We start from the raw sequence: 15,745 nt of genomic DNA, 5'->3' as shown, positions 1-15,745 counted from the left end.
TAATTATAGTAGTATTATATAGCATAATAATAATAATAATAAGATAGATAGGATAATATAATAATGATATAGTATAATAATAAGAATACTTTTAATATTATTATAAAGTATAATATAGTAATTATTATAGTAATACTATATAGCATAATATAATAATAATAATATATAGTATAGTATAATAATAATAATAATATATTATTATTATTATTATTATTATTATTATTATTATTATTATTATTATTTATGATCTGCCAACTGCAAAAGGCCACCCGACTGGGATCTGCACACATCATCCGAAAATACATCACACAGTCCTAGACACTTGGGAAGTGTTCGACTTGTGATTTTGTGATACGAAATCCAGCATATCTATATTGTTTGCTGTGTCATAATAAAATAATAATAATAATAATAATAATAATAATAATAATAATAATAATAATAATAATAACTGCAAAAGGCCACCCTGCTGGGATCTGGGCACATCATCCGAAAATACATCACACAGTCCTAAACACTTGGGAAGTGTTCGACTTGTGATTTTGTGATACGAAATCCAGCATATCTATATTGTTTGCTGTGTCATAATAATAATAATATAATAATAATAATAATAATAATAATAATAATAATAATAATAATAATGGTTACCCACATCTCCTTATGGCTCGAGGTTGATACAACACAGTCAAAACACAATGCAAATGGCAGGGAATGCATTGTGCAATTGCAACACACAATAATGCGCACTCAAAGAAATCAAACCTTCATCTGCTTGCCCTGCAGACCCCAGGGTTCCAGATCACGGAGCCTTGGGAGTTACAGTGGCATCAAAGTGCCGTAAGTCTGTCGTGCGGAAGACACTGACTTTGTGATGTTTCTCCTGCCCACCAGATGGCAGCCTCACAACACTCTTCTGCGACACCGCAATTCACGCAATTTCCACGCTGCACAGTCTATCCAATATTTTTCAGCGATTGAAAAGTTAACCTACTCTGCCATAAAAATGGGTAATCCGTGTTGAGTCTTACCCGAGTATCCTGGCAGGCAATGGCACTCGTAGCCGTTCACCAGGTCGGCGCAGCTTCCTCCGTTCTGGCAGGGCCGGGAGGCGCATTCGTCCACGTTGACGGAGCAGGTCTCTCCTTCCAAGCATCAGAAACAAATCACGTCAGACCTCGAACTCGTTTCTCGTTCATTACAAAGAGAGATATAACTTGATTCAGAAGTCAGTGGCCTGGATTCTGTCATGAATCACGGTCACACCTTACCTTCAAAGCCCGGCTGGCACTCGCAGACGAACCCGGCAGCCTCCTGGTAGTTGAACTCCGCGGGGAAGCCCTCGCGCCCCCCGTAATAGCTCTGGTTGGACCGCTCGAAGCACTGGCCGCCGTTCAGGCAGGGCTCCTGGGAACACTCGTCCACGTCCTCCTCGCAGTGGTCTCCCACATATCCTGGTAGCAAAGAAAGAGCAGCGGAGTTGGAAATACGAATGAGGGCCAGGCTACCAGGCCGAAGCACGGCAGAGTTGGAAAGACAAATGAGGGCCAGGCTACCAGGCCGAAGTGCGGTGGAGTTGGAAAGACAAATGAGGGCCAGGCTACCAGACTGAAGTGCGGTGGAGTTGGAAAGACGAATGAGGGCCAGGCTACCAGGCCGAAGCACGGCAGAGTTGGAAAGACAAATGAGGGCCAGGCTACCAGGCCGAAGTGCGGTGGAGTTGGAAAGACGAACGAGGGCCAGGCTACCAGACTGAAGTGCGGTGGAGTTGGAAAGACGAATGAGGGCCAGGCTACCAGGCCGAAGCACGGCAGAGTTGGAAAGACAAATGAGGGCCAGGCTACCAGGCTGAAGCATGGCAGAGTTGGAAAGACAAATGAGGGCCAGGCTACCAGACTGAAGCATGGCAGAGTTGGAAAGACAAATGAGGGCCAGGCTACCAGACTGAAGCATGGCAGAGTTGGAAAGACAAATGAGGGCCAGGCTACCAGACTGAAGCATGGCAGAGTTGGAAAGACAAATGAGGGCCAGGCTACCAGGCTGAAGTGCGGTGGAGTTGGAAAGACGAACGAGGGCCAGGCTACCAGGCCGAAGTGCGGCGGAGTTGGAAAGACGAACGAGGGCCAGGCTACCAGGCCAAATTACGGGGGAGTTGGAAAGATGAACAAGGGCCAGGCTACCAGGCCGAAGCGCAGTGGAGTTGGAAAGACGAACGAGGGCCAGGCTACCAGGCCAAAGCATGGCAGAGTTGGAATTACGAAAGAGGGCCAGGCTACCAGGCTGAAGCGCAGTGGAGTTGGAAATACGAACGAGGGCCAGGCTACCAGGCTGAAGCGCAGTGGAGTTGGAAAGACGAACGAGGGCCAGGCTACCAGGCTGAAGCGCAGCGGAGTTGGAAAGACGAACGAGGGCCAGGCTACCAGGCTGAAGCGCAGCGGAGTTGGAAAGACGAACGAGGGCCAGGCTACCAGGCTGAAGCGCAGCGGAGTTGGAAAGACGAACGAGGGCCAGGCTACCAGGCTGAAGCGCAGCGGAGTTGGAAAGACAAACGAGGGCCAGGCTACCAGGCCGAAGCGCAGTGGAGTTGGAAAGACGAACGAGGGCCAGGCTACCAGGCCGAAGCGCAGTGGAGTTGGAAAGACGAACAAGGGCCAGGCTACCAGGCCGAAGTGCTTGGGGTTTTGTTTGGTAGAACAAAACCCCAAGGTAATGATAGTGTGGATAATCCAAATTTGGTTGAGACAGTGCTTGCAGTTCTGGAGGGACTCTCATTTTTGCTTCTCATAGACTTGACGGTGGGATTGGGTTAACCAGTTAACATTCATGACTAAACAAGTGTTTTTTTTCAACCTGAAAATTTGGGGGAGTTGTTTGAACTCCTAAATTGTGGACTCCACAAGCTGGTCTTTAGCCCAACTGGTCAATCACTAGAAGTAATAAGATCTACCAACTGAAAGGAGGCCAGTTTGAAGCCTGGTCAGAGCGAGCACCCCACTGTCAAGCCCAGCTCACTGTTTACCTAAGTAGTTCGAAAACAGCTTAGAGTAGAGAAAGTAGAGAAATTAGGTATTGCTAATAAGCGGGGGAAGTATTTCACGACACCATAATAAAGAAAAAGGCCAGAAAATGCCGGCGACCAAAGAGGGAAGGAGGAAGTCCTGATGGATGTTCTTCATAGAGAACGGAGCAACAGCACCACCATGTGGCTGAATCCGAGCACAACATCCAATTCACCGATAAAACATACGTCCTTTCTGTCTGTCATTGAATGTTTGATGTGTATGTGTACTGCAATGTGCCCTGAGTCCCCTCAGGTAGATAAATAAAATATTATTATTATTATTATTATTATTATTATTATTATTATTATTATTATTATTATTTTAGCCTTTGCTCACCTGGCCAGCAAGCGCAGGTGTAGCGCCCCACGTCTTCCAGGCAGGACGCCCCATTCTGGCAAGGCTGGGAGGCACACTCCAAGACGTCCAGCTCGCAGCGCCGCCCTTCGAACCCAGTGCCGAGGCAGTCGCACTCGTAGCTGGAGAGAGAGAGAGAGAGAGAGACGTAGCACCAAGTTCATCAATACAAGACATGAGTGTGCGCTAATGCGTTGTTTACATCTCAAACACAACGGCGTCCTCGCTGTCGCCTCACCTGTCTACGAGGTCGTGGCATGCGCCTCCGTTGAGACAGGGCCGGCTCTGGCACTCGTCGACATCGACTTCGCACCGCTCGCCCTCGTATCCCGGCGGACAGGAGCAGGAGAAGAAGCCGACGTGGTCGCTGCAAGTGCCGCCGTGCCAGCAAGGGGCGGATTCGCATTCGTCGATCTCCACGTCGCAATTCATACCTGGGGCAGAAAGAGCAGTGTAAAGAAGTCATGATCATTGTGTTTTATTCATGATTGCTATGTTTAGGTTGACTGTTTAAGGTTATATATTTCAGCTATTCTTATACAGAAGCTGGGAGCCTCTAAGGCATGGCCAGGGAAAGGGGCGTGGCTTCACCTTGTTGGTGGAAGCCTTAGAATTCAAAATTTAGCAGTTGGAATTCGGCAGTTGGAGTTTGTCGGTTGAGCAGAGCAGTTGGTTCTATTCAGTGGGAAAGGAGTGTGATCGAAATAAAGAGATTGTGGGAGGAAGTTGAGCAGCTAGAGAGTTTTAGCGGAGAAGGGCTAAAATTAAAGTTGCTGAGCCTTTAGTAGGAATAACTAAAGAGCTGAGGTTACATCCCTAAGTCATAGAAGGACTAGGGTTAACCAGTTAAACTCCCCAGTCCAAGTTTGATCGGGTACAGATCAATTAAGTTCAAGAAGGACAGTATTCCTAACTGAAAGAAACAAGTCTTATAAAGCTAATACCATACTAAGCTCAGTGAAACGATTGAAAAGTCTTGCAACACGTACTGTACAGAAGTAACATCGTTCAACTTAAGTTATAACATTCTTGCAACCATCAAGCTTTGTACTATAAATAAGCAAGTTACTGTTTCTTCAAATGTTGCTTATTATTTGAGCAAAGCATCTTTCAAAGGTGGTGGCAGCGACAACATAGAAAAGTGAAATACATAGAGGTAGAAGGTGAACCCTTCGCATTTTGGTGGCAGCGGTGGGATCCAAAAAGGTTCCATCCCTGTCATCACATCAAGTCTTCACATTAATTGGTGGCAGCGGTGGGATCTGAAGGGATTCCATTCTCTGCCACGTCGAGTCTTCACAAGCAGGATTCTACAAATGATACAGCCGGGGACACACAACAGTGGACACACCCAGATACGAGACCTTTGCAGCCTCGTTGTCGATGAGTGGCACCTGCCACTCCACCTAATCCCCCTTCCTGGCAGAGTCCCGCTTCCCAGCAGCCATGGCTACGCTAATCCAGGAGGAATGTAGGTCCCCTCATCGGGGGGATCAAGCGTTCAGCAAAGTTCACCGCTTCCCATCCGTGCTACTCAAGGGGAGGCACAACCGTGGTGCACAAAACAGTCCCAAAGGCACACCACGCTCGGAAGGAAAGCTCAGAGGGAGGCAGACAGGGCCTGCAAAGTTGCTGAGAGTTTTCCAGGCTGCCTGGCCGTGTCCCAGAAGCATTCTCTCCTGACGTTTCTCCCACATCTGTGGCGGGCATCCTCAGAAGTTAGAAACTAAGCTAGTGGGGCTTATATATATCTATGGAATAATGTCCAGGGTGGGAGAAAGAAAGAACTCTTGTCTGTAAGAGGCAAGTATGGATGTTGCAACTGATCACCCTGATTAGCATTGAATAGCCTTGCAACTGCAAAGTCGACCAGGGAGGGTCTCTGCATAGAAGTCTGTTGGAAACAAGGCAAGTGGAGCCTTGCTGCCTTATATGAATAATCATAGTAATAATAATAATAATAATTTTATTCTTATACCCCGCTCCATCTCCCCGAAGGGACTTGGGGCAGCTTACATGGGGCCAAACCCAGTCATCAACAGTATAAAACAAGCAATAAAACAAATCAAACAAAACAAGTTAAAAACACATACAATACATAGTGATAAAATCATGGATAAAATCTGTAAAGATTGAGAGCCATGCGTGAGTTAGGGCCTTTTACCCTAGCACTCAAGACCTGGCTTTTACTAGAGCTTTTGATCTATGTTAATTTTATCATCATCATCATCATCATCATCATTTAATTATACATACATACAAATATATACATACATACAAATATTGATAAAATTAACATAGACCAAAAGCTCTAGTAAAAAGCCAATATTTATCAATATTTGTATGTATGTATTTTTATCCTTTACAATTTTATCTTGAAAATTGCCTAGAGCATCTTGGATGGAGGGCGATTAATAAGTAATTTAATGATGATGATGATGATGATGATAAAATTAACATAGATCAAAAGCTCTAGTAAAAGCCAGGTCTTAAGTGCTATGGATTTGTATGTATGTATTTTGATCCTTTACAATTTAGCTTGTCAATCGCCTAGAGAGCATCTTGGATGGAGGGCGATTAATAAGTAATTTAATGATGATGATGATGATCTATATCGAATATCCAGGATGGGAGAGGCAAGTGTGAATGTTGCCATTGGCCACCTTGATTAGCACTGAGTAGCCTTGCAGCTGCAAAGTCAGTCGATGAGGGTATCTGCATTGAGGTCTACTTCTGGAACATGGCCGTACAGCCTGGAAAACTCACAGCACCCCAGCGATTCCCGCCACAAACACCTTCAACAAGACAGTTTTGATGCCGCCGCCTCCCTCCCTCGAGGGTCTTCTTTCCCCTCCTTGGCAACGGGTGGGAATTCTGGAATTCGGTGCTTGCCGAAGAAGCCTCCCCCACCTGGTACCGGCCAGCACCGAGCGAGCACTCCCTCCTCCGCCTGGCCTTGCTCATCCTTGCGAGAGAGGGAGTGACGTGGCTGCGAAGGAATTGAGATTATCATTGGGAGGGGGCAAGTGGAGCGCAGCATCAGGTGCCCCCGTGGTGGTGGGCTCTTAGTCACCGGCCCAAGTGTGTGGGAGGCCGGCCAAAGGAGAATGACCCGGAATGGCGATGATTCAGGCCCTGCCGCTGCCTCATTCCAGGTCTCGCTCAGAGATTCTGCAAGGTTGCCAGGGTGTGGGATGAGCACATGAAACACAATGCATGAAACACAATGGTGCATGACCCCAAGGGCATGAGGGTGCTGCCTCCAAGAATGCTTCTCACGGTGTTGTCATGTTGTTGTTGCTAATCCCTGTATAGGCCATCTCGGGCACTCCGGGAAGTGGAAGCAAACACAAGCAAGCACGGTGACTGCGCAGCTTTCGTTTTCGTGTCGTACGAAAACGTCGTCTCATTCGCTTAGTGTCGAGGAACGACAGGAATGCTCAAAGGAAACATATATTGCGCACATCCCGACTAGTGATCGTCATTTGTGTCATTTTGACGAACAGTCGACACGAAACGAATGCATAAAGTAAACAAAGTAAACATATATTGCACACATCCCAATCACATATATTGCACGCATCCCGACTAGTGATCGTCATTCGTTTCATTTTGACGAATGGTCCACACAAAACGAATGCACAAAGTAAACATATATTGTGCACATCCCGACTAGTGATCCGTCATTCGTTTTGTGTTGACAAATGGTTGACACGAAACGAATGCACGAAGTAAACGAAGGGAACATATATTGTGCACATCCCAACTAGTGATCCGTCATTCGTTTCGTTTGGACGAATGGTCGACATGAAACGAATGCTTGAAGGAAACGAAGGAAACGTGTATCGTGCAGATCCTGACTAGTGATCCATCATTCGTTTTGTGTTGACGAACAGTCCACACAAAATGAATGCATGAAGTAAACATATATTGTGCACATCCCAACTAGTGATTGTCATTCGTTTCGTGTTGACAAACAGTTGGCACGAAACGAATGCACGAAGTAAATATATCGCGCACATCCGGCCTAGTGATCGTCATTCATCAACACAAAATGAATGCACAAAGTAAACGAAGGAAATGTATATTGCGCACATCCTGACTAGTGATAGTCATTCGTTTCGTTTGGACGAACGGTCAACATGAAACGAATGCAGGAAGTAAACAAAGTAAACATATATTGCGCACATCCCAACTAGTGATCGTCATTCGTTTCGTGTTGATAAATGTTCGGCATGAAACGAATGCACGAAGTAAACAAAGTAAACATATATTGCAGATCCCGACTAGTGATCGTCATTCGTTGACACGAAACGAATGCACGAACTAAACAAAGGAAACGTACATTGCACACATCCTGACTAGTGATCGTCATTCGTTTCATTTTGACGAACGGTCGACACGAAACGAATGCACGAAGTAAACAAAGGAAACATATATCACGCACATCCCGACTAGTGATAAGGACTGCTTCCAGGGGGATGGCCAGGGGAGTGTTACCTGTGTATCCGGGCAGGCACTGGCAAAGGTAGTGGTCCATGAGGTTGAGGCAGGTGCCGTTGTGCCGGCACGGCCGGGAGGCGCACTCGTTGATGTCGATCTCGCAGTGGTGTCCCTGGAAGCCGGGCACGCAGAAGCAGCTGTACTCGCCGACCCTGTCCAGGCAGATGGCCCCGTTCTGGCACGGGGCGGAGGCGCACTCGTCCACGTCCTCCTCGCACCGGGGACCGCCGTAGCCCAGCGGGCACTCGCAGGAGTAGCCCCCGGCCTCCTCGGCGCAGCTCCCGTTGTTGTGGCAGGGCTGGCTGGAGCACGCCGGCGGGCCCCTCGGGCAGCTCTCTGCGCTCCCGCATTGGCAGCCGTAGCCGTTGGGCAGCGGGACGCAGTCCAGGTGAGGCTCCGGGCACGGGTCGTGCTCGCACTCGTCCCCTCGGACGCTGCAGTCGGCTCCTAGCGGGTCCGGCCGGCAGTGGCACGAGTAGTTCAAGTATCCGGGCGTCCCGGAGCAGCTCCACTCGGGCGGGCAGGAGTGCCCGGCGCAGGCGTCGAAGAGGAACTCGCAGTCTTGACCCACGTAGGCAAGCGGGCTCTGGGGGCAGGCGCACCGGTAGCCACGCTCCAGCTCAAGGCAGGTCCCGCCGTTCGTGCACGGGGACGAGGAACAGGACGTGGCCAGCTCGGACGCGACGGGCCCTGCGGAGAGAAGAGCACCCGTGAGTGTAAACAAGCACGTGGCCAGCCGGCTCACTGGTTAGGAAATCTGCAAACCGGAGGGTTAGCAGTTCCAAAGCCGCGGGTCGGGGTGAGCTCCTGACTGTCATGCCCAGCTCCTGCCTACCTAGTGGTTCAAAAGGATGTAGCGCGGGTAGAGCAATAGGCACCGCCCCGGCAGGTAAACGGACACCCCGTGCTGACATGGCGGCAATGATCAAAGACCTACAACATCTGTTATAGAACTCCCATATGTTGACGATAACATAGCCTGTGCTCATTCAGAAGATCTACATTGTCTGTTATAGAACTCCAATAGGCTGATGATAATGTAGTCTCATTCAGAAGACTTATGTCTGTTATAGAACTCCAATATGTTGACAATAACATAGTCTGTGCTCATTCAGAAGAAGACCTACAACATCTATATATATAAAAGGGTAATGGAATCATGGCACCGGACAAAACAACTAAACTAAACACCCCACAACCTCGAAAATTGACAGCACAACCTCTCATCCACGCCTCTACGTTCATACAACAAAAAGAAAAGAAAAATTAAGTCCTAACCACAGCAACGCGTGGCCGGGCACAGGTAGTTTGTTATAGAACTCCAATATGCTGATGATAACATAGCCTGTGCTCATTCAGAAAAAGACCTACAACATCTCTTACAGAACTCCAATATGTTGATGATAACGTAATGTGTATTCATTCAGAAGACCTACAACATTTGTTATAGAACTCCAATATGCTGGCGATAACATAGCCTGTGCCCATTCAGAATATAATAATAATAATAATAATAATAATAATAATAATAATAATTTTATTGATAGCCTACAACATGTTATAGAACTCCAGTATGCTGACGCTAACATAGTCTATGTCCATTCAGAAGAAGACCTATGACATCTGTTATAGAATTCCAATATGCTGACGATAATGTAGTCTGTGCCCATTCAGAATATAACAATAATAATAATAATAATAATAATAATAATAATTTTATTTATAGCCTACAACATCTGTTATAGAAATCCAATATGCTGATGATAACGTAGTCTGTGCCCATTCAGAATATAATAATAATTATAACTTTATTTATAGCCTACAACATCTGTTATAGAAATCCAATATGCTGATGATAATGTAGTCTGTGCCCATTCAGAATATAACAATAATAATAATAATAATAATAATAATAATAATAATAATAACTTTTTTATAGCCTACAACATCTGTTATAGAAATCCAATATGCTGATGATAACGTAGCCTGTGCTCACTCAGAAAAAGACCTACAACATCTATTATAATACTCCAATATGTTGATGATCCCGTAGTCTGTGCTCATTCAGAAAAAGAACTACAACATCTCTTATAGAACTCCAATATGTTGATAATGACGTAAGCGTTACTCATTCAGAAGACCTATAACATCTCTTATAGAACTCCAATGTGCTGATGATAACGTAGCCTGTGCTCCTTCAGAAGAAGGCCTACAACATCTCTTATAGAACTCCAAGAGACTTTCTATGGAGTGGGAAGTCCAAAACACGTGGTGGGAAGGCCAAAGTTTGCCCATGCATGGTTTTTGTTAGTTGTTGTACTATTTGTTCTCTTTTTTGTGTGCTACTTGTGCGCAACGAAAACACCGGGGAGGGGCCTGAGCCGCGGAGCCTGGGCCAGGGCGCTAATTGGTGCCCGGGGTGGATGCCAGGCGCATGGCGTCATCGCTCTTGTCCGCCTGAGTGGGCCTCGGAGGATAAAGGGGTCCGAGGGGAGCACAAAAGGCGCACTGGAGGGTGCCGAGCGCGGGGAGCATTCCCGGCCTCACATGGAGAGCGGCGGGGCGGAGGGGGCGGAGGGGGTGAGGTGGCCGGCGGGGCATCCTGCAAATCCCTCCCGGCCCAGAAAGGTGGCTTAGGGAGGTCAGGGAGGGGCCAGGCACAGGGAGGGACGCTGTCCCGTTGACGCTTTATGAGAACCGGTTCACAACATATGGTTAAGCTCAGGCTGGTATGTGGGTATGCAGACGATCCCTGGATTGGCCACCTTGCTTGGCATTGAATGGCCTCAGAGAGCGAAGAGAGTGCTGACTGGAAACAGCCTGGAAGGAAATGGCTGCCAACTCTTCAAAACCTGATTATTTCTAAGGCAAATGAGGCATATTTAAAGATTATTTTAAAAGACTGTTTATTCCCTCTGTCCTTGGTAAGAATTCAGAGAGATTTTTGTATATATTGTTGCTCTGTTCGATCTTGATTGACGGAAGTGTCCCGTTCCAAGAGGACAAAGACACGGTCCAACTTGGGCCCTCCCTCTGGGTGTTTTCGACTCCGACTCCCACAACGTGGGTATGCAGATGATCCCTTGGTTAATTCAAGTGTTCAGTTGTAAAAAAGACAAAGACCTCAGCTCGGAGAGTGAAGAGAGTGCTGACTGGAAACAGTCTGGAAGGAAATGGCTGCCAACACTTCGAAGCCTGATTATTTCTAAGGCAGATGAGGCATATTTAAAGATTGTTTTAAAAGACTGTTTATTCCCTCTATTCTCTGTAAGAATTCAGAGAGACTGCTGTATATATTGTTGCTCTGTTTGATCTTGATTGACTCAAGTGTCCAGTTATAATAGGACAAAGACATGGTTCAACCTGGGCCCTCCCTCCCGGTGTCTTTGGACTCCAACTCCCACAACGTGGGTATGCAGATGATCCCTGGATTGGGTTGCTGTTGGCCACCTTGGTTGGCATTGAATGGCCTCAGAGAGCAAAGAGAGTGCTGACTGGAAACAGTCAGGAAGGAAATAATAATAATAATAATAATAACAATAATAATAATAATAATAATAATAATAATAAGAAGAAGAAGAAGAAGAAGAAGAAGAAGAAGAAGTTTGGTCTGGACAAATGCTTGACACCTTGGTTGGCACTGAATGGCCTCAGAGAGCGAAGAGAGTGCTGACTGAAAACAGTCAGGAAGGAAATAATAATAATAATAATAATAATAATAATAATAATAATAATAATAAGTTTGGTCTGGACAAATGCTCGACAGTGGCATTGAAGAAAGGAAAAATCATTGAAAGTGAGGGCAGATGATCGCTTGATTGGGTTGCCCTTGGCCACCTTGGTTGGCATTGAATGGCCTCAGAGAGCGAAGAGAGTGCTGACTGGAAACAGTCAGGAAGGAAAGAAGAAGAAGAAGAAGAAGAAGAAGAAGAAGAAGAAGAAGAAGAAGAAGAAGAAGAAGAAGAAGAAGAAGAAGAAGTTTGGTCTGGACAAATGCTCGACAGTGGCATTGAAGAAAGAAAAAATCATTGAAAGTGAGGGCAGATGATTGCTTGATTGGGTTGCCCTTGGCCACCTTGGTTGGCATTGAATGGCCTCAGAGAGTGAAGAGAGTGCTGACTGGAAACAGTCAGGAAGGAAATAATAATAATAATAATAATAATAATAATAATAATAATAATAATAATAATAATAATAGTAACCACAACTTTGGTCTGGACAAATGCTCGACAGTGGCATTGAAAAAAGGAAAAGTCAGGGTGAGGGCAGATGATCGCTGGATTGGGTTGTTGTTGGCCACCTTGGTTGGCATTGAATGGCCTTGCAGCTTCAAAGTCTGGCTGTTCTCTGCCCCATGAGATAGGTAAGGAGTGGATTTGAATGCACAGCACTCATGCCGAGATACTTCCAAAATCCAAATTTATTTCATTCTTAGACCCTAGGTCTTGAGCATGAGAATTCAAATCGTATAAATCTTCCGAGATGCTGAAACCAGTGGTCAAGCAATGCTTCACCTTTGGCTCCGGCCTCTGAGGGTGGGAGACATTCAACACACATTGGAAACTGGAGAAGCGATTAGGAGGGACTTCAAAGGCGGCCACAGATAACAAGCATCAGCCGGACACTTCACCCCTTCCCCTCCTCTCCTCTCGGACTACCCGGCACGTCTGGAATTTGCATTTACGGGGTTTTTTATTACTTTGAGACAGAACACTTGATAAGCTCTGGACATGCCTTCAGCCCTCCCTCCGATGTTTACACAAACTTTCAGCAAGGGAATTCGACCACAACCCGGCCTCATGCTCCTCCAAAACAAATTTCTTTTGGTAGAAAGAGTAGCACCTGGGCTCCCCAACATGATGATAACGTAGTCTGTGCCCATTCAGAATATAATAATAATAATTATAACTTTATTTATAGCCTACAACATCTGTTATAGAACTCCAATATGCTGATGATAACGTAGTCTGTGCCCATTCAGAATATAATAATAATAATTATAACTGTATTTATAGCCTACAACATCTGTTATAGAACTCCAATATGCTGATGATAACGTAGTCTGTGCCCATTCAGAATATAATAATAATAATTATAACTTTATTTATAGCCTACAACATCTGTTATAGAAATCCAATATGCTGATGATAACGTAGTCTGTGCCCATTCAGAATATAATAATAATCATAATAATAATAATAATAATAATAATAATAATAATTTTATTTATAGCCTACAACATCTGTTATAGAACTCCAATATGCTGATGATAACGTAGTCTGTGCCCATTCAGAATATAATAATAATAATAATAATTATAACTTTATTTATAGCCTACAACGTCTGTTATAGAACTCCGATATGCTGATGATAACGTAGTCTGTGCCCATTCAGAATATAATAATAATTATAATAACAACAACAACAACAACAACAACAACTTTATAGCCTACAACATCTGTTATAGAACTCCAATATGCTGATGATAACATAGTCTGTGCCCATTAAGAATATAATAATAATAATAATAATAATAATAATAATAATAATAATAACTGTATTTATAGCCTACAACATCTGTTATAGAAATCCAATATGCTGATAATAACGTAGTCTGTGCCCATTCAGAATATAATAATAATAATAATAATAATAATAATAATAATAATAACTGTATTTATAGCCTACAACATCTGTTATAGAACTCCAATATGCTGATGATAACATAGTCTGTGCCCATTAAGAATATAATAATAATAATAATAATAATAATAATAATAATAATAATAACTGTATTTATAGCCTACAACATCTGTTATAGAACTCCAATATGCTGATAATAACGTAGTCTGTGCCCATTCAGAATATAATAATAATAATAATAATAATAATTATTATTATTATTATTATTATTATTATAACTTTATTTATATCCTAATAATAATAATAATAATTTTATTTATAGCCTACAACATCTGTTATAGAAATCCAATATGCTGATGATAACGTAGTCTGTGCCCATTCAGAATATTATAATAATAGTAATAATAATAATAATAATAATTTTATTTATAGCCTACATCTGTTATAGAAATCCAATATGCTGATGATAACGTAGTCTGTGCCCATTCAGAATATAATAATAATTATAATAATAATAATAATAATAATAATTTTATTTATAGCCTACAACATCTGTTATAGAAATCCAATATGCTGATGATAATGTAGTCTGTGCCCATTCAGAATATAATAATAATAATAATAATAATAATAATAATAATAATAATTTTATTTATAGCCTACAACATCTGTTATAGAAATCCAATATGCTGATGATAACGTAGTCTGTGCCCATTCAGAATATAATAATAATAATTATAACTTTATTTATAGCCTACAACATCTGTTATAGAACTCCGATATGCTGATGATAACATAGTCTGTGCCCATTAAGAATATAATAATAATAATAATAATAATAATAATAATAATAATAATAACTGTATTTATAGCCTACAACATCTGTTATAGAACTCCAATATGCTGATGATAACATAGTCTGTGCCCATTCAGAATATAATAATAATAATAATAATAATAATAATAATAATAATAATAACTGTATTTATAGCCTACAACATCTGTTATAGAAATCCAATATGCTGATGATAACGTAGTCTGTGCCCATTCAGAATATAATAATAATAATAATAATAATAATAATAATAATTTTATTTATAGCCTACAACATCTGTTATAGAAATCCAATATGCTGATGATAACGTAGTCTGTGCCCATTCAGAATATTATAATAATAGTAATAATAATAATAATAATAATTTTATTTATAGCCTACAACATCTGTTATAGAAATCCAATATGCTGATGATAACGTAGTCTGTGCCCATTCAGAATATTATAATAATAACTTTATTTATAGCCTACAACATCTGTTATAGAAATCCAATATGCTGATGATAACGTAGTCTGTGCCCATTCAGAATATAATAATAATAATAATAATAATAAATTTATTTATAGCCTACAACATCTGTTATAGAACTCCAATATGCTGATGATAACGTAGTCTGTGCCCATTCAGAATATAATAATAATAATAATAAATTTATTTATAGCCTACAACATCTGTTATAGAAATCCAATATGCTGATGATAACATAGTCTGTGCCCATTCAGAATATAATAATAATAACCTTATTTATAGCCTACAACATCTGTTATAGAAATCCAATATGCTGACGATAACATAGTCTGTGCCCATTCAGAATATAATAATAATAACCTTATTTATAGCCTACAACATCTGTTATAGAAATCCAATATGCTGATGATAACGTAGTCTGTGCCCATTCAGAATATTATAATAATAATTATAACTTTATTTATAGCTTACAACATCTATTATAGAACTCCAATATTTCCGAAAGCAGTTCGTACGCAACCAGGCCAGTCCGTCCCAGTAATCTCTCCGGTCAGTCCGCGCAAGAGTCAGTGTTGCGAAATATCCCGACTGACCTTTGTTGGCGCGACCACAAAAGGCTGCCTTTGTTGCAAATCCCGAACTTGGCACCCAAACAAATGTTGTACACGGTCTAAGCCTAAATCTCCTGGGGAAATAAACAGGCTCCAGAAGCCCGTGGATTGAGATGTTTCTGGAATAATTCGGACCCTCGGAGGCCTCCCGAAAAAGGCCCTGACCTGCCCTGAACTTCTGGCCCTTTAAATGTGATGCTCAGGTTAGCCATGCGCCCCATGCGCCAGACCTGCTCCTTCTTCAACCGATAAGCAACCTCCCAGATAAC

At 43.0% G+C, this 15,745-nt stretch overlaps 1 protein-coding gene across 2 annotated transcripts in view; it reads right to left on the bottom strand.

Moving 5' to 3' along the window:
- Positions 1-15,745, bottom strand: part of crb2 (crumbs cell polarity complex component 2) — a 55,531-nt gene that overhangs the window by 28,104 nt on the left and 11,682 nt on the right. For both annotated transcript variants that reach the window (XM_062959481.1, XM_062959480.1), the window contains exons 2-6: positions 7,917-8,609; positions 3,655-3,850; positions 3,399-3,538; positions 1,272-1,454; positions 1,032-1,145 (exon numbers count right to left, since the gene is read on the bottom strand). In XM_062959481.1, coding sequence (XP_062815551.1) covers positions 1,032-1,145; positions 1,272-1,454; positions 3,399-3,538; positions 3,655-3,850; positions 7,917-8,609 — 1,326 coding nt within the window. The remainder of the gene's footprint in view (positions 1-1,031; positions 1,146-1,271; positions 1,455-3,398; positions 3,539-3,654; positions 3,851-7,916; positions 8,610-15,745) is intronic.

Source organism: Anolis carolinensis, unplaced genomic scaffold (genome assembly GCF_035594765.1).
Source record: "Anolis carolinensis isolate JA03-04 unplaced genomic scaffold, rAnoCar3.1.pri scaffold_7, whole genome shotgun sequence".
Taxonomy (NCBI): Eukaryota; Metazoa; Chordata; class Lepidosauria; order Squamata; family Dactyloidae; genus Anolis; species Anolis carolinensis.
This window is presented reverse-complemented; position numbering and strand designations above follow the sequence as displayed.